The 20,024-nt window shown below is 42.8% G+C and overlaps 1 protein-coding gene across 4 annotated transcripts in view; it reads left to right on the top strand.

Moving 5' to 3' along the window:
* Positions 1-2,491: 2,491 nt before the first annotated feature.
* Positions 2,492-20,024, top strand: part of PUS7 (pseudouridine synthase 7) — a 54,211-nt gene continuing 36,678 nt past the window's right edge. For 2 of the 4 annotated variants that reach the window (XR_014297236.1, XM_082662501.1), the window contains exons 1-4: positions 2,492-2,599; positions 12,132-12,549; positions 13,432-13,516; positions 13,650-13,751. Coding sequence is in view for 3 of the 4 variants with exons in the window: in XM_082662501.1 (XP_082518627.1) it covers positions 12,164-12,549; positions 13,432-13,516; positions 13,650-13,751 (573 nt within the window). In the remaining variant the exon portion in view is untranslated. Of the gene's footprint in view, positions 2,600-2,978; positions 3,160-12,131; positions 12,550-13,431; positions 13,517-13,649; positions 13,752-20,024 lie in introns of those variants that run through there. The other 2 variants (XM_082662502.1, XM_082662503.1) reach the window with 2 other exon arrangements.

Below are 20,024 nucleotides of genomic sequence, written 5' to 3'. Positions count from 1 at the left end.
GGGCTAAACAAAGAAAAAGAATGCATGGGATATAGGAAACAGAAGACACAACACAGGAGAAAAATAAAGTGGGAAGCCCTGAAAACAGCTGTGCACTAGACGTAGATGGTGCAGGTCAGAAGGCTCCAGAAGAGGCTCCTTCAGAAAGATGAGACTGATAGAACTTCTCATCTATCTGAATCTCTGGAGGGAGAGGTTTAAAGAATCATTAAGAAGTCTTAGTGATGAACAGTAAAAATAAGATCATTATTAACTGCAAGAAAAACAAAAAATTGAGGAGAAGTAATCATAGTATATTACTTCGCTCAAGATGTGAGTAATGTTTACCTAATTATAATGAAGTAAACACAAATCTGTTTTTAAAAGTACAGTATAACTGGGAACTTCTCTGGTAGTGCAGTGTGTAAGACTCTGCGCTTCCAGTGCAGGGGGCCCGGGTTCAGTCCCTGGTCAGGGAATTAGATCCCACATGCATGCTGCAACTAAGAGTTTGCATGCCACAACTAAGGAGGCCTGGAGCTTCAACTAAGGAGCCCACATGCTGCAACTAAGAAGTCTGCCTGCCGCAACTAAGACCTGGTGCAAACAAACAAATAAATATTTTTAAAAAGGTACAATATAACTATATTAGGCAGATAAAGGGAAGGGAAGTGTGGTGGGGCTGGGGGAAGGAAGAAGAGCTAAACCTAATTTTCCACAAGTGAAGTCAATAGATAGTGCCTAAAAGTGAGACATCAAGAAATAGCAATGCAAACATTTTACATAGAGAAATGAAGGTAAAAAAAATCAAAATAACCAGTTGAAAGATGAAGTGACTTTGAGGAAAGGGAAACAGGGAAGGGGCAGGGTGGGGTTACAGCCTCTTCTGTTTCATTGCAAAACTTACAAGGTTTCTATAGAATTATTTGACTGTAAATCACAGATATGTATAATTGATAAAAATAAAAAAATAAAATTAAAGGAGAAAAAAGATTGCTCTAAACCCCAATTTTTACCTCTGAACAATTCATATTCCAGTGAAGGAAACAGATGAAGTTTAAGATTGAGTGCAGTAAGTTCAACAAGGGAAATGTTTGCAATGACTGAGGGAGCACAGAAAACAATTAACTACTATCTGGGGAATGGAGAGAGTTATCTAAGATGGACAGAATGCTAGACAATAATAAGGATGAAACGAGATAAACTGTGTGTGCTAGGCACTTAGCAATCCATAGTACTGGTGTGGAGTTAAAAGCAGGATCCTGAATATTATACATAATATACATGTTAGGATGTAATTTTAGAGTCAAGGAGAACATTAAACTGTCAAATGTTTATTAGAGGGAGTTGGAATGGGGAAGAAGTTTTGAACACTCCTGTGTTATTTTAACTATAAAGGCCAATAAAGAGCTGCCTTTTTGGAAAACAAAAAAGCAAAAAATGCATGTTTTACTTGGATCTTGTCTAAGGAAGTTTAGGCTGAAATGCAAAAAGGGTAGGTTTTGACCATGGACCCAGTTAATGTCCAAAGAAACGTGAACATTCTTTCCTCCATACGTGCTTGTGGGGAGTTGGGCCACAATCTCAGAGAAGGTACTTTTTAAAGTACAGTTGACCATTGAACAAATCAAGTTTGAACTGCCCAGGTCCATCTATACAGATTTTTTTCAATAAATACTTACTACAGTACTATATCATCCGCAGTTAGTCGAATCCACGGATGTGGAACTGCAGATACAAAGGGCTGACTATAAAGTTATACTTGGATTTTCAACTGGACAGAGTTGGTGCCCCTAACCCCTGCATTGTTCAAAGGCCAACTGTATACGAAAATTAAAAGTTTAGATTGAATTTCTACTGTGTGGGTGTGGTAAAAATACTTGCAGTTGCTGTCATTGGTACATTAACCTATGAATTAACCACAGTTCAAGAAAATGTGATTGTACATGCATTAGGGACGGAAAAGTACTCAAAGTACTTAACTGAGGCGAATAATATCAGCGGAAGGCAGCATAGAACGCAACCAGTCTTAGCGAATTACGTATGATCAGCTAACCAGATTCCCACATGTAAACCCAGATTTTAAAAACAAGTCTACTGCTGCTATGGAAAACTATATGGGGGTTGGTCACAAGTTTTAAAATGTAATTACCATATGACACAGCAGTTCCCCTCTGGGTATATACCCCCCGCCAAAGCGCAGGTGCGACCGCCTGAGAGCTCATGGAGTGAAAGGACCACGGTGAGCTCCAGCCTCGCAGGTTGCAAGGCCAAAGGGTGCAAACAAGAGGCTTCCCGGGGGCCACTGAGCAGGGGTGGGAGGGAGTGGGCGGGACCTCCTCCCAGGTTGGTGGGCGGGGGCGGAGGAGGCGTGGCCGGCGGCGGAGGGCGTGCTCCGCCCCGGGGTGGGGCCAGCCGGCAGCGGCGCGTCGTTGCGCCGCACGTGTGCGAGGCCAGCCGCTGTGAGTCCGCCTGAGCGCGGCGGGGTCCAGGTGCTTACCGAGCTCTTGCGGCTGGTTCTTACGAGTGGCCCTTGCCGCCGCCGCCCTCCTGCGCCCGGAGCAGCGCGCCCGCCTCCTTGTCGCCCGGTCCGCGCCGCGCGCGCGCTCTCAGGCCCCGGGTAAGTGTGCGACCTCCCCACAGCCGCCCGGGCTCTGCGGCCAGCCCTCGGCCCTGCCACGCGGCCCAAAACCCCGCCCGGAGGGGCAGCGTAGACTGGGAAGGCGTCCCGGCCGTGGTCTGAGCCCGCGGCGCGCCCGAGGCGCCTCCATTACGGATCGTGCCTGCGGGAGCGTGGCGGGAGCCCGGCTGGTTCTACGGTTCGGCGGTTCCAGCCCCGCCCCCAGCTCTCCCGGCGGGTCCTCGCAGGCGCCGCGCCCTCCCTCCTCCCCGCGGCGCTGTTAGCCCGAGGATCTCAGTCCCACTCCTCCCTTTCTTTGCCCCTGAGGCTCCCTAAACTCTTCTTCCTCCCGGAAGAGAAAACCCGCCTTTATCCCGAAGCCCTTTATAGCTTCCGTACACCGCTGAGCCAGGCTTCTACCGGGTCCAGCCCACGTGCTTTCGTTCTCTTATTTATCTGTCATTACTAACAGCGAACCTACTACGTGCCAGGCAGGCACTCAGGTGACTGCTTGTTTTGTATACGTCTTCCAGTGTAGGAGCAAACCGGAGTTTTTCTCGGTCAGTGTTTAATGAGTGGATGGAGGAGGTGCTGCTGGGCGTGTTGACCCATCCGCACGGAGTCGTTACCGCCAACCCTGCACCGAGAGGTTTAACAGTACACCCTCATTGCCTGGGTATTAGCGCCTGCCAAGAAATAGGGTTTGGAGAGTTTAGTCTTTCAAATATTTGGTTCCGTTGTCCGACCCTTTTTTTTTTTCATTCCGAAAATATAGGGTTACTAAGGACTTTTGTTTCAAGTCTCTAATCTGTGAAGCCGGCATACCCCCCATCACCTTGGCAATCCTTGCCTTGCACCTCCTTGCCTTGGCAATCGAGGCACCTGCCCAAAATCAGACTGTACACTCATACTGGATAGGCAGTGATGTTGTTCAGTCATTAGGCAAAGTAGCCAACAGTTCGTGTGTGTTAATTTATAACTCCTTTTGAACGTATCTTTTGATTGATAGAAGCTGGTGCAGTAGAGCTGTTAATGAAACGTGGCTTTTGGCCCCAAGTAGGAGAGAGAAATAACAGTCCAGCTGGTCTGTTGAATAAGTTTGCTCCTGCCTCAGGTTCTTTACAGGCACTGTACCTGCTGCCCGAACACACACATCTTTTCATGTCTTCCTTCAAGTCTTTGCTCACAAGGCACTTCGTTAGAGAGACTTCACTAAAGAGCACCCCTCGTACTCTCACTGTCGTTACTCTGCTTGACTTGTAGCTCTTATGCGTGCATGTTCTGAGATTGTTTTATTTTATTCTCTGATATGTAAGCTTAATGGGAGTAGGAAATTTTCCTCTTTTCCCCAGTGCCTGGAACAGTGCCAGACACATAAGAGGTGGTTAATAAATATTTGTGAAATGAATGAATCTAAGGGACTTAATGACTTTGCATATTAGAGTGTGCCCTGAAGAGAGTGCTCTTTATTGTGAAAGCTGGAGGGATTCTTGATGGTTTGCAGAGGACGGAGGATAGATGCATTTAAAAAGTGGAAATTGTGGAGGGTTTTGAAGTACAGATAAGATTATTATGGCTCTTCTTTAGATGTTCATTTTGCAGGAAGTAATGTTAAGGGACTGTCAGTCTTGTATTAAAATTTTGAAAATGCTGAACTTTATTTTTGTTGTGGATTGTAGAGGAAGCTTATTGGTGAATCTAATGTCTTAATGAAACAGACTTTTAAATACTGTTAAAATTGTAATATTTCTAATCCCATTTGGCTCGTTCAGAGTGTAAAAGAAACAAAACCTATTACTTTAGTATTCCCTCTAAAGAATTGTGTAGGACGTTGAGTTCATGGGTAAGTATCATTAAATTTCATTCTCTTCCCAGTCGTAGCATCAAGTTTCTGGTCGATAAAGATTTTAGTTGACATTTGAGAAGCTCTCATTAGTATCATGGATAGTGTTTTTGTACAGCATTATGTTTCTTAAAATTTTTTTTAAATTTTAGTACCATTTAGAAAACTCATAAAACTGGTCCCTTTACTCCCCATCCCCCCCCTTTTTTTTTAAAGCCAGTCACTTTTTACAGCTTTGAGGTAGAAGGCTTGAATATGTATATTTAGATTATCCTGAATGCAAAGCTCATTTCCTTAGGGAAATCAAATGGGGACGGTCAGGGTTGTTTTATTTTTCTGGTTGAATTCTTCTTGGCCTCTTGGATGTTCACATGATTCATTCTCTCTCTCATTTAAAAATTATATTTCATTTCAGTCTTCTTTTTTGTGTAGTTTCTGCTTAAGAAAACAACACTGATTTGAGTTCTGCCTCCCTTAGCGCAGACGTTTGCATACCTGTTCTAGCAAATATGTTCTCGGCTTCTAGGCCCACAGACAGAACTTAGCAAAATTTATATTGAGTGATTTATAATCACATGTGCTATATATACTTTAATAATCTCTGTGTTAGGGCCGTTGGCTAAAACAAATGAAAAGTATACTTTTGTTTAATGAGCTTGTCTTTACAATTAAATGAAACAAGAAAAAGAGATCAGGCAAGTGTCCACAGTATCAAGAAAAGGACTGCCAAAAGATACTAAAGGTCTGTTTATTTGGTGCTCTTGGCAGTGCTTTGAGGGTCTCTTAAAATTAAATGGTATCTGAAGGAGAAAGCCATGTTTAATCATTAGTCCAGAGAACAAAAGAAGCATAAGAAGCTTTGGTTTTCCCCAGACTCAGCAATACAGTTCTGCAGTGGAAACCATCCATAATAAATATTAATGACCAACAGTTGAATAGCAGCAGCTAGTACAGACCTTTGACCAAGTCATCATTTTCAGCTTTAAAGGGAAAGGAACTGATACTTAAGAGAGGTGACCCACGTGGTAAATGGCAAAACCTAGATCAGGCTCCAAGTCATATGCCCAAACTGCCAGGCAAGAGTTGAAACCAGTGGTTGATACTTCAGATCCACGATCTGCTAGTATTCTCATTCCAGGGATGTTAGGTGTAACAATGCTGTCCTAAACCTTCTAGAATTTCATTCACATAGGGGAGAGTGAGGAGATGGGGTGATGTCCATATTTTGGCTTAGGTGACTGGTAGTTTGTTGCTAACATTCCTTGAGAGGTGCAATTTAAAAGAAGTGCAGGGCTTCCCTGGTGGTGCAGTGGTTAAGAATCTGCCTGCCAATTCAGGGGACACAGGTTCGATCCCTGGTCTGGGAAGATCCCACATGCCGCAGAGCAACTAAGCCCCTGCGCCACAACTACTGAGCCTCCGCTCTAGAGCCCGTGAGCCACAACTACCGAAGCCCATGCGCCTAGATCCCATGCTCCGAAACAAGAGAAGCCACTGCAATGAGAAGCCTGCGCACCGCAACGAAGAGTAACCCCTGCCCCATGCAACTAAGGAAAGCCCGCGTGCAGCAACAGAGACCCAGTACAGCAAAAAAAAATTAATTAATTAATTTAAAAAATAAATAATAGAAGTGCATTTGTGGTGGGAAATGATGAGATCACTTTGGGGCATGTTGAATTTGATGTTTGATTCTACCTCTTACCAGACTGTGTGACCTAGAGCAAGATAGTCTGTTTTTTAGTGGCTAAGATGGGAATATTAATGACGCCTAAGTCGCAGGGTTGAAGCAAGGCTTGATTGAGCTCCCTGTACACTATCATTGTTTAGCGGTCGTTATGATTGCCTTGGACCCCTCCCCTGAGTAAATCAGGGAGTTGGAGATGCGTCTTGGCTGGAAAACTTGGGAATGAGAAGGGAACAGGACTGGGGAAGCCCAAATTTAAGCCGCATGTTGAGCAGGAGGGGAAAAGAGCACCCGAGAAGCAGGACAAAAGCACGGAGTAGAAGCCAGATCTTCCACCAGAATGTAAGCTCCACGCTGGCGGGGCGTTTATTTGGTTTGCTAGGGTGTCGCATGCAGTACCTGGAAATAACGCCTGGTACAGGGGTGCGCGGTGAGTATTTGCTGAGGGGATGGAGTGCAGGGATGAGGAGTGAGTGACTGTTAAAAGGAGTCTGGAATTCCCTTCAGAGGGGTGCAGTTGCAGGAGAATGGTTATAATAAGGGGTCTTGTGAATGTGCTGGAAGGAGGTGTGTCTGTCCCAGGATCCCTGTTTTCTTTGTGAGTGGCACACAGGACTTGGAGAAGACCCTGCTGACCAGGGATGGCCAGGCAGTATGGAGGGCTGTCACAAGAGGAAGTCCCCTCACCTGGTGATGTTTTCTCCAGCAGCAGCCAGGAACACAGATGGAGACAGTAGGATTGGTACTTGGTTGAGGTTTAGCAAGGATCGTGCAACTGGGCTAGTGAGCAGGAGTGTTGAGTGTGGCTTAGGAGTTAAGAGCTGTTGAGGTTTGGGGCGCTTGAAGAAATGAAGATGGAAGGGGTGGTATCTTGGGACTGCAGGTCTCTGTGTTTGAAGAACAGGTGATGGGAGAGAGGGAGCAGTAGAGCTGGACAGAGTGGTAGTTTGATGAGAACAGAATAATTAGTGTACCTTTTGATACCTTGAACTCTTATTTTTATTATAAAAAATTTCAAACATGCAAAGTAGAGAGAATGATGTGATGACATCCCCATATTCTCATCACCCATTGTTGTTTCAACAATTATCAACTCATGGCCAGTCTTGTTTTAAATCTATACCCCAGTGCACTTTCATTCATCACTGGTAAACTATTCTGAAACAAAGTCCAGACTTCATATCTTTTCAACCATAAAGATTTCATCCTGTATCTCTAAAACAAAGATTCTACTTTTAAGTGTAACCACAATGATATTATTATACCTTAAAAAGTTGACCATGTTATCTTTTAATGAAGATACTTTTTTTTGTTTTCTAATTAATTAATTTATTTAATTTATTTTTGGCTGCATTGGGTCTCTGTTGCTGTGTGCAGGCTTTCTCTAGTTGTGGAGAGCGGGGGCTACTCTTCGTTGCGGTGCGTGGGCTTCTTATTCTGGTGGCTTCTCTTGTTGCAGAGCACAGGCTCTAGAGCGCAGGCTCAGTAGTTGTGGCTCACGGGCTTAGTTTCTCCGCAGCATGTGGGATCTTCCCGGACCAGGGCTCGAACCCGTGTCTCCTGCATTGGCAGGCGGATTCTTAACCACTGTGCCACCAGGGAAGCCCCATGCTATCTCAATGTCATCAAATATCCTTTCTGTTTCAGTATATCTGATTGTTTCATAAGTACCTTTTTAAACAGTTGATTTGTTTAAACCTGGATTCAAAGAAGGATCCACCCATTGCATTTCTTTGTAGGTTTATCTATATGTTACCCTTTCCTCTTTTTTGTCTTGCTGTTTATTAGTTGAAGGACTGTCCTGGTCCTTGTTGAGTTTCCCACATTCACACTTTTGCTAATTGCTTCTGCATGGTGGTGTTTAACATCTTTTGTCCGTGTATGCCATCTAAACTAGTAGTTAGACATAGGGTTTCAATCAGTAAGAACTTCATAGATAACAGCGTGTCCTTTCAGGGGCCTGCAGTGTCTGGTTGTCTATTTTTTGTGATGTTAGTGGCCATGGATGTCATTGCCCAGGTCCAGTATTTCATTAGGGAATTGCTACTTAGTAGGTCTTTGATACCTGTAGATGGGGAACAGTTTCAGCACCTGTTTCAAGAATTCTTCAAAATATCTATTGATGCTTGTTATACCTCTCTGGATTCTCTGGCAGGCACAAAAGAATTACTGTCCTCAAAGAATCTGCAGACCTCTTGAGGGAGAACAGGGGACTGGCATTTATCTAGTTCCTACTGTGGCCAGCCACTCTGTGTTTGTCATCTCATTTAATCTTCACCACAGTCCCGTGAAGCACGTGTCATTCCCGTTTTACAGCTGAAGAACAGAGGCTTGGAGAGATTAAGTAATTTACTCAGACCAGTTACACAGCTAGAAAGTGGTGAGGGAAAGCACGGTATCTGGGTGCCCACATGGGTAGTGCAGATGAAGGGAGGTAAAATGGGAAGACATGGACTTAACAGAGAGGAAGGCATGGGAGTCAGGGCTCGTGGTCTTCAGATGAGTCTCAAAGGACAAGGGAGCCCAGGGCTGAGACAGGTGTGGAGGACCTCCCACAAGAGAGAGCTCGTGAATGGTCAGGCTGGGAGTGGGCACCTGTGCGGGCTGGGCCTCGGTTGTCGGAGGCCTGTGTGGAAGATAGTGGCACATGGTGCTGGATGATGGATGGTGCCAAAGCAGAAGGTTGGAGCAGAGGAAGTAACTGGTGTTTCCATCCAGGCTTATGGCCATCACGTTGTTGAGAGGGAGACTGATGAGTTCTCTGCGTCCTGGGTAGGAGGTAGACGTCCTGCAGACCGTGAAGTCTGAGCCCAGCTGCGGATGTGGCTGTTACTGGCCGTGCTCTCCTCTTCTCACCTCAAGAAGGGTATCGGGATCTGCTGGTAGATCCTGTCCTGCCAGCTGGGAACATTGTGAGGGTTTTTTGTTTTCGTTTTTTTCTAGAGCTGTCTGTGTCTTTAGTGGCCAGCAGGCTGCTTGAGGGAGATGAACCGGGAGGCGTGGGTGGCCCCAGTGCTGGATTGTAGGTGACTGAGAACTCACCTAGGTAGTGGCCCATCATCCCAGGCTGATTTCTACCTGGCTGAAGGGCTTGCCGTTGTAGATGCCCACCATGCTGCCCACCATCTCGGGCAGGATGATCACGCTGCACAGGTGCTTCTTCACCACCTGGGGCTTCTCTGTGGGCGGCACCGCCTTCTTGGCCTCGTGCAGGCACTTATGCAGTGACGCCGCTCCCTCTGAAGCCCATGGTTCCGCATCATCTGCTCACAGGACATGTCCAGCCCCTGGTTGAAGTCTACACCGCCACTGGGGCATCGAGAAGCCATTGTGGGTTTGGGGTGAGAATATGTGTGACACAGTGTAATAAGCGGCCATGGGATGTACCCCAGGTGCCAGCAACACCGCAGGACTGTACGTGTGCTTATATCTCTCCTCCCCCCATGCCTCTTCCTAGGGTCCCCGTGTCAGGAAGAGCTCCCCTTATCCTCTCAGTTCCCCGAGACAGAAAACCTGAGTCATCCTGTAGCATTTCCTCTTTCCTCTCACATTTATCACCCAGTCCTGTCCGCACCACCTCTTAAGTGTCCCTGAATCCACCCCTCCTTTCTGTCACCTTTGCCTCAGCCTTAGATCAGGTTGTACTGATTTCTTACCTCAGTTGCCGTCTTACCTAATCTCCCAGCCTAACCCCGGTATTTCTCTTCGAAGGGATACCACGAAATCTCTCTGACTTATGCATCAGGTGACGATTTGTTTTTTCGGATGTAATCTCCTCAGTTCAGCTTGGTGTGGCTTCCGCCAGCTCCCCAGCTTTAAGTGTAGGTTCTCTGCGTGTGTGTTTTACCCTCGTGATGCATGGTGAGCTCAGTGGGGTTGCTCCCGCGCTCCATGCTCTCCCGTGCCTCTGCACATGCTGTACCACCTTCCTACCGCTTTTTGCACAGCCTCTCTCTTACTCGTTCCCCAAAGCTTGACTCGGGTGTTCACATCTAGTCTTCCATTAGGAAGAGGTCTTCTCAGACCCCCTCACGCCAATGCCCCCTGAGGTCTTCTGTGTGTTCCCATGTCTCAGGGAAGCCCTGGGCCCTGCCTGCCTCCGTCACTGGTGTGTAGGCTCTGAGGACAGTTCCGTTGATATAAAGTGAGAATGAAACACCATCAGCATCTCATAAACTAGCATTCTCTTTTACTATACCTTGCTTAGAACACATAAAGAATAAGTGCTTTTTTACTTGGATTAGAGATAATTTTGTATAACTAGTTGTAGTCTACTTCAGTACCCGTTTCTTGGTTTCTTCCATTTTCTTTTTTTTTTTGTCTTTCAAAGGAAATTGTTTTTACTGACATTTTTCTCTACTCCCCCCCCCTTCTTTTTTTTTTGTAGCTTTCCACTTTTCACTTTTCTTTCCATTCTTGACTTTTGACAATGAGGCAAGATCAAATACGGATTCTTTTTTGTGTGTTTTTTTTTTTTTTTTTTTTTTTTTTGCGGTAAGTGGGCCTCTCACTGTTGTGGCCTCTCCCGTTGCGGAGCACAGGCTCCGGACGCGCAGGCTCAGCGGCCATGGCTCACGGGCCCAGCCGCTCCGCGGCACGTGGGATCTTCCTGGACCGGGGCACGAACCCGTGTCCCCTGCATTGGCAGGCGGACTCTCAACCACTGCGCCACCAGGGAAGCCCCGGATTCTTAAAATTTAGTTCATCATTATTATTCTACTGTAGATGCTTCTGTAGGTGGGCTTCTTATTAACCAAGCCTTGGAGAACTAGAATATTCTGCTCATTTATGTTCTTAATGTTTACCAAGTTCGTATGTTAATTTTAGCATTTCCCTATATAGGTAATATAGGAAGAAGCTTTATCCTTATTTCAACAAGAGCATCAAATAAGATCAAATTAGACAGGCACTTGCGGTCTTAGATAAGTGTGTGCTCCGTACTGGGAAGTGCATATGGTTTCCTAGACTTTTGCTTGGTACATTGTGTATGGGCCAGTTAAATGATAATCTGTATTTTTTAAATTGTGGCAAAATACACATAACATCATTCTAACCATTTTTAAGTGTGCAGTTCATTAGTGTTAAGTACATACACATTGTGGAACCAATATATAGAGCTCTTTTTCATCTTGCAATACTGAAACTCTATACTCATTAAAGAACTCCCCATTCTCCTTGCTTTTTAAAAAAATATGACATGGGGCTTCCCTGGTGGCGCAGTGGTTGGGAGTCCGCCTGCCGATGCAGGGGACTCGGGTTCGTGCCCTGGTCCATGAGAATCCCACATGCCGCAGAGAGGCTGTGCCCGTGGGCCGTGGCCGCTGAGCCTGCGCGTCTGGAGCCTGTGCTCCTCAACGGTAGAGGCCGTGGCAGTGAGAGGCCCGCGTACCGCAAAAAAAATAAAAAAATAAAAAAATAAAAATGACATGGTATCAGTCATATTAGTAAATGACTCATGTTAGTAAATTTATTCATATACTTTTAACTTAATCAGCTTTCCTAAACGATAACAATATACGTGAAACAAAACTCAGGTGCTACAACTGTGGTATTCAGTAAAAACAAGTCTCCCTGCTCTCCACAGCCACCTACACCCTCTCCTAGAAGTAACTACCTTTCCCGGTTTCTTTTCACATTGTTTCTACATGTTGTTCAGTTTATGTACCTAGATGTCATTGTTCTTAATTTTTTGTTAATGTAAAAGTACTGAGATGGGCATCCTTACAGTTAAAACTTTAAGCACTTTCTTAATTATTTTTTTAGGATAATCCCTGAAAGTAGTATTTCTGGGTCAAGAGGCATCCATATTTTTAAGGCTTTTGCTGTCAAATTCCCTGCAGAAATACTGTACCATTTTTCTATGCCACTAAAAGTATATTTGGGAGAATTATTTTCATAAATGATATTTAGGACCCTAGGAACAAAGTTAAATGTGCCTCTATTTGCTGAAACCCAATTCTTTATTGAAGTGATTGTTACTGCCTGCTCTTTCTTGCTTCTAAAAGGCTCTCTTAAATGTTTTCTTGGAACCTTGAAAATGGAGATGACAGAAATGACGGGTGTGTCATTGAAACGGGGGTCCGTTGCCGTCGAAGATAATGACAGTGTGGCCCCAGGTGAGGCAAAGAGACAGAAGGTCTCAGAATGCTGTCCGACCAAAGGTCAAGACGGGTTAGAGAACAACTCTCTACCCAGCGGTGAAAAGGTGCCTGGGCCACCCGAAACGGCCGGAGAGGATAAAAAGAATTCTGACCCCCAGTCGGAGGAGGAGGGGGAGGAAGATGGTCTTTCAGAGGAGGGGGAGGAGGAGGAAGAGGCAGAGAGCTTCGCCAGCATGATGAAGCACGGGCTCACTGAGCTGGATGTGGGCATCACCAAGTTCGTGAGTTCTCACCAAGGATTCTCAGGAATCTTAAAAGAAAGGTATGTTTCGTTTACGTCAGGTTGTTTTAGTTACATTAGTTCTTTTCTCTAGAAAGAAATCAGCAGTCCTTTTTTCCATTTAGCTTTCTGTCCCCAAGGATTGTTCACACTGATGGTCAATAAGGAATAAGATGAAGGAAAGCTGCCTGGATGAGTAAACGAAACTATCTGAAGATAAAATGACTAAATAACAATTTCCCTGTGGCATCCCCTGTCAATATGTGAATGGGTGCTGTTTATTTCCTTAGAATATATTACTTTAAATGGTTTCAAGTTTTCCCTTGAATTGATCTTAAAAATTTTTCACCTGAATGGGCCAGGGCCACATCTGCAGGAGAAAGAAGGTGGTCTTTGGAGCCAGGTGGATCTGGGTGTGAATCCACTTCAGCCACTTCATAGTTACTTAACTCCTCTGAGCTTCAGTATCCTTGTCCAAAATTGGATCATAATTCTACCTGAGGGTTGTTGAGAGTATTTTAAATAATGTCTGTAAAGTTTTTAGCATAAAGGTAAGCTTCCGGGTGGTTCACGGTAGATACACAGGCTTCTGATTTGATTAAATTTACTGTGTTTTGTGATTTACTTTAGAATGGACTGTATAATCATAGGGCAACATTAATAAGCTTTGATTTAGGCATTTTTCTGGAAGACTATTCTAGAAGTTCAAAGGGTCTTTTCTGTACATTCTGGTACCAAGCCAAGGTGTGGCTTAGAATTCATTGTGAAACCAGAAAACAATAACTCCGTGACTTTGCACTGAAGGTTTTTATTTTTAATCCCTGTTTTGCACAATGATAAGGCTTACTGTTGAGAAACTTTCTCCTAAAATTAATAGGCAGCAAAATGTTAATGCTCTGAGAGTTTACGTTTTCTTTTCCTCAGATATTCTGACTTCGTTGTTCACGAAATAGGAAAAAATGGACGGATCAGCCATTTGAGTGACTTGTCTGTCCCAGTAGACGAAGAGGTAAGAGCAGCTCTCTAGCAGAAGTCACCTTCTGAATAAAAATAGCCTTTCCTGGAGATCATAGAAATGTAGAGCTTTGACAGCCTCGAATTCTGTGTGCGACTCACTGGGAGTTCTCATGGTTATTTTAAAGGATCCTTCAGAAGACGTATTTACGGTTTTAACAGCTGAAGAAAAGCAGCGTTTAGAAGAGCTCCAGCTTTTTAAAAATAAGGAAACCAGTGTTGCCATCGAGGTAAGTAGCACAAAAACATATGAAAAGGTTTTTTAGGGTTTTATTTTATTTTTTATTTATTTATTTATTTTATTTATTTTGGCTGCACCGGTTCTTAGTTGCGGCATGCGGGATCTGTAGTTGCCGAGTGTGGACTTCTTAGTTGTGGCATGTGGACTTTTAGTTGCGGCATGCATGCAGGATCTACTTCCCCGGCCAGGGGTCGAACTCTGACCCCCTGCGTTGGGAGTGCGGAATGTTACCCACTGGACCACCAGGGAAGTCCCCAGGGTTTGAATTGCTTCTGGTTGGGTGGATGTTAATAAATGTCTTTTGGAAAAATTACAGTAGTTAACAAAAGAATGGCTTTGCCCTTTTTGATCTAAAAGTGCATTGCACTAAAAATGTTTTTATCAGTGGCAGATGACGAGTATCCAGATAAGCTATGGCCCAAAAAAAAAAAAAAAAAGTTATGTTTCTGCTTAAAAAATTTATGTGACCACAAATCAACAAAGAAATCTGTTGTTTAGAACTGCAAAGTGACCATTATATCACACAGTGTCTGCTGCAAAGGACTGTCGCAGCCTGACAATGGTCCTGATAGGGAAGCCCTGGCTCCAAAGGCCTCGTGGTCTCAAATTGGACTCTGGGAGGGGGAGGAATTGGGGGAAGGAGGTAAGGGAGTGTTGCTTTGCTCATCTTGAGTCTACTTCTGCTATTCAAGAAAAAGAGAGCTTAGCTACTAAATAGAACAGTAAATGCCTTTTAAAAAGATTTTCATTATGAAAATTTTATTCTCGATTAGTGCTGTCCAGTGGAATTGTGGTGGATTCTTTTTGTTTTGTTGTTTGTTTTTGTTTGTTTTGTTTTGTTTTTGTGGCTGTGCTGTGTGGCATGTGGGATCTTAGTTTCCTGACCAGGGATCGAAGCTGTGCCCCCTGCATTGTAAGTGAAGTCTCAACCACTGGATGGCCAGGGAAGTGCCCTGTCCAGTGGAACTGTGATGCGAGCCATGTTTTTAATTTTAAATCTTCAAAAAAAATGTAAAAGTAAAAACAGGCAAATAATTTTGACAGTATATTTTATTTACCCAAAATATTTCAATATGTAATCAATATTTAAAAAATTACTAATGACATGTTTTACTTTCTTTTTTTCCTACTAAGTCTTCAGAATCCAGTGGTATTTTATACTGGTAGCACATCTCTATTCAGACTAGCCACATTTCAAGTGCTCAGTTGCCACGTGTGGCTAGTGATGACCATACGGAACAGAGCAGCTCTAGGTGATCTCTGTAGCAAAGCAAATATGTTACAAGATTTTAAGAATCTTGAAGCACAAGATTATTAGAATTTAAAGTTTATTAAATTCATTTTGTCCTATATTTTGGCGACTTGCTGGATTTGGGGTTGTTTGAAATTTCTCCTTCCATTGCTCCCAGGTAAAAAGAGTTTACTGTAACTTTTCAGAATTTATTATTTGCCTCCAACCCTCATCTCCTCGTCTACCCACCAAAATTTCCCAAATATATGTACTGTTAAAATTTTAGGGATCTTTAATTACTGAATTTACTCATAGACAAAATGTCCAGCAATGCCAAGGAGAAAATTCCTAAGAATTGGTTTTGAGAGCTGTCTAGGAGGATGATCCAGGCTTCCGTTGCTTGTGCAACGCAGATACATATCTTAGCCCCATAATACACTTTTCCTACAGAGATGGCAAGATTTACTGTCACCTTAAAAATCATAGTTATGCCATCTACTGAAAGGTTTTACATTAAAGAGTATTAACCATGGGCAAGTGTCCTCATCTAAAAAATAGGAGGATGGACTTTCTGAATTTTTGAGGTCTGAATATGTATTCATTCATATACACTAATTATGATTCCAGCTCATTGCTTTCAGTGAATTCTAGATGTAGACTCACTTTTTTGGTGGAGGTGTGGTGGGGGGGGGGGGCGTGCTGCGCTGTGCCGCTTGCGGGATCTTAGTTCCCCCACCAGGGATTGAACCCAGGCCCCCAGCAGTGGGAGCACAGTATCCTAACCACTGGACCTCCAGGGAATTCCCTGGCTCACTTTTTGATATGAAAATGTCACTTATCTATAATTATAGTGTACTTTTCTTTTACATTTTTTTTTTAAATTTTTTTTTTTTTTTGTGGTACACGGGCCTCTCACTGCTGTGGCCTCTCCCGCCGCGGAGCACAGGCTCCGGACGCACAGGCCCAGCGGCCATGGCCCACGGGCCCAGCCGCTCCGCGGCACGCGGGATCCCCCCGAACCGGGGCACGAACCCGCATCCCCTACATCGGCAGGCGGACTCTCAAGCACTGCGCCACCAGGGAAGCCCTACATTTTTAATTTTGCTAGAATATTGTTAGGTTTAGCTAGTAGTAGTTACATCTTCTTAGCTTGCAGGTTGCAGTCCATCAGTGGGTCATGAAATCAATTTAGTGTAACTTAACCAACATTTTTTTTTAATTGAAGTATAGTTGATTTAAAGTGTTGTGTTAGTTTCTGGTGTACAGCAGAGTGATTCAGTTTACATATATATATATATATTTTTTTTCTTTTTTCATAATCTTTTCCATTAAGGTTTATTACAAGATATTGAATATATTGATAGTTCCCTGTGCTATATAGTAGGACCTTGTTGTTTATGTACTTTATATATGGTAGTTTGTATCTGTTAATCCCAAACTCCTAATTTATTCCTCCCCCCATCCCCTTTCTCCTTTGGTCACCGTAAGTTTGTTCTCTACGTCTGTGAGTCTGTTTCTATTTTGTAAATAAGTTATTTATTTTTATCATATTTTAGACTGCACATATCACATATTATATGGTATTTGTCTTTCTCTGTCTGACTTACTTCACTTAGTATGATAATCCCTAGGTCCATGCATGTTACTGCAAATGGTATTATTTCCTTCTTTTTTATGGCTCAGTAATATTACCTTGTATATATTATATGTACCACATCGTCTTTATCCATTCATCTGTCGATGGACATTATGGTTGTTTCCATGTCTTTGCTATTGCGAATAGTGCTGTTGTGAACATTAGGGTGCATGTATCTTTTCAAATTATAGTTTTGTCTGAATATATGCCCAGGAGTGGGATTGCTAGATCATATGGCAATTCTATTTTTAGTTTTTTGAGGAACCTTCAGACTGTTTTCCATAGTGGCTTCACCAATTTACATTCCCACCAACAGTGTCTAAGTGTTCCCTTTCCTCCACACCCTCTCCAGCATTTGTTATTTGTAGACTTTTTAATGATGGCCATTCTGACCAGTGTGAGGTGGTACCTCACTGTGGTTTTGATTTGCATTTCTCTAGTAATTAACATTGTTGAGCACCTTTCATATGCCTATTGGCTATCTGTATTACCTTCTTTGGAGAAATGTCTGTTTAGATCTTCTGCCCATTTTTTGACTAGGTTGTTTGGGGTTTTTTTTTTGATATTGAGCTATATGAGCTGTTTGTGTATTTTGGAAATTAATCCGTTGTTAGTCACATCATTTGCATATATTTTCTCCCAGGTGGTAGGTTGTTTTTTCATTTTTCTTTTCTTTGCTGTGCAAAAGCTTACAAGTTTGATCAGACCCTAATTGTTTATTTTTGCTTTTATATGTATTGGCTTGGGAGACTGAGCTAAGAAAACATTGCTACGATTTATGTCAGAGAATGTTTTGCCTATGTTCTCTTCTAGCTTTATGGTGTCAAGTCTTATATTTAAGTCTTTAAGCCATTTTGAGTTTATTTTTGGGTATGGTGTGAGGGAGTGTTCTAACTTTGTTGATTTACATGCGGCTCTCCAGCTTTGCCAACACCACTTGCTGAAGAGACTTTTTCCCATTGTATATTCTTGCCTCTTTTGTCAAAGATTAATCAGCCATAGGTGTGTGGGTTTATTTCTGGGCTCTCTATTCTGTTCCATTCATCCATGCGTCTGTTTTTGTGCCAGTACCACACTGTTTTACTGTAGCTTTGTGATATTGTTTGAAGTCTGGGGGGGGTTATGCCTCCAGCTTTGTTCTTCCTCCTTGGAATTCCTTTGGAAATTTTGCGTCTTACATGGTTCCATATAAATTTTAGGATTATTTGTTCTAGTGCTGTGAAAAATGTCATGGGTAATTTGATAGAGGTCACATTAAATCTATAGATTGCTTTGGGTAGTATGGCCATTTTTAACAATATTAATTCTTCCAATCCAAGAACATGGGGTATCTTTCCATTTCTTTGAATCATCTTCAGTTTCCTTTATCAATGTTTTATAGTTCTCAGCATGTAAGGCTTTTACCTTGTTGGTCAGGTTTATTCCTCAGTGTTGTTTTTTTTTTCACTGCACTGTGCAGCTTGTAGGATCTAAGTTCCCTGACTGGGAATCGAACCTGGGACCATGGCAGTGAAAGTGCTGAGTCCTAACTACTTGACCGCCAGGGAATTCCCAGTTTTTTGGGTTTTTTTTTTTTTTTTTTTTGATGCGATTTTTCAAAGGATTGTCTTTTTGCTTTCCCATTCTGATATTTCATTGTTAGTGTAAAGAAATGCAACTGATTTCTGTATGTTAATCTTGTAACCTGCTACCTTGCTGAATTCATTTATCAGTTCTAGTAGTTTTTGTGTGGAGTCTTTAGGGTTGTCTGTATATAAAATCATGTCATCTGCATATAATGACAGTTTTATCCCTTCTCTTCCAATTTCGATACCTTTTATTTCTTTTTCTTGTCTGATTGTTGTGGCTAGGATTTCCAGTACTATGTTGGATAGAAGTGGTGAGAGTGGGCATCCTTATTCCAGATTTTAGTGGGTAGGCTTTCAGCTTTTCACTTTTGAGTATTAGGTTGGCTGTGGGTTTGTCATAAATAGCTTTTATTATGTTGAGCTTTGTTCCCTCTATACCCACTTTGATAAGAGTTTTCATCATGAATGGATGTTGAATTTTTTTTTTTTTTGGCTGTATGCGGGCCTCTCACTGTTGTGGCCTCTCCCGTTGTGGAGCACAGGCTCCGGACGCACAGGCTCCAGATGCACAGGCTCAGCGGCCATGGCTCACAGGCCTAGCAGCTCCACGGCATGTGGGATCTTCCCAGACCGGGGCACGAACCCGCGTCCCCTGCATCGGCAGGCGGACTCTCAACCACTGTGCCACCAGGGAAGCCCTGGATATTGAATTTTATCAAATGCTTTTTCTGCATCTATTGAGATGATCATGTGATTTTTGTTTTTTCTTTTGTTGATGTCACATTGAATTTTTTTTTTTGGTTGCGTAGTGTGGCATGTGGAATCTTAGTTCCCCAATTAGGGATCGACCTGTGTCCCCTGCAATGGAAAGTCCCTCACGTTGATTTATTTGCGTAGATTGAACCATCCTTGTGACCCTGCGATGAATCCAACTTGATCATGGTATATAATCTTTTTTATTTGTTGTTGGATTCAGTTTGCTAATATTTTGTTAAGAATTTTTGCATCAAAGATATTGTTTTTTTGGATAGTGACTATGTCTGGTTTTGGTATGGGGTGATGGTGGCTTCATAGAATGACTTTGGGAGTGTTCCCTCCTCCTCAGTCTTTTGGAAGAGTTTGAGAAGAATCGGTATAAGTTGTTCTTTGTATGTTTGGTAGAATTCCCCAGTGAAGCCATCGGTCCTGGACCTTTGTTTGCAGGGAGTTTTTTAATTACAGATTCTATTTCACTTCTAGTGATTGGTCTGTTCAAATTATCTGTTTCTTCTTGATTCAGTTTTGGTGGGCTGTATGTTTCTAGAAACTTGTCCATTTCTTCTAAGTTGGTGAATTTCTTGGCATATAATTGTTCATAGTATTCTCTTAAGGTTTTCTGTATTTCTATGGTTTCGGTTGTTATTTCTCCTCTTTCATTTCTTATTTTGTTTATTTGGTGAGTGTGGCCAGAGGTTTGTCGATTTTTGTTTACCCTTTTAAAAAACCAGCTCTTGTTCACCAACATTTTAAAAATGTAATAAAATAAAATAGAAAGTAACAGTGTATTGCACATCGTAAGGATAAATACTGTTCTGTAAATTTCTGTTCGATTTTTTAATAAGGAGCAAACACATACATATTGCTGGCTATTGATTCCAAGTATGAAATGTATTTCTCTGTGTAAGACATGCTCAGAAATTGAAAAACAGTTGTGTAACTAATAAGTTTACATTTTCTTGGTGTAGATTTTTCTTTTTGTGAACAGATGTACTAGAATGTCATCATAAAGTTACTCAGTATAGAACAGGATTCATTGGAGGCAGTAGTAGACTTGACTATCCGGGGAAA

Source organism: Grampus griseus (assembly GCF_964374135.1).
Source record: "Grampus griseus genome assembly, chromosome: 9".
In the NCBI taxonomy this organism is placed as follows: domain Eukaryota; kingdom Metazoa; phylum Chordata; class Mammalia; order Artiodactyla; family Delphinidae; genus Grampus; species Grampus griseus.
This window is presented reverse-complemented; position numbering and strand designations above follow the sequence as displayed.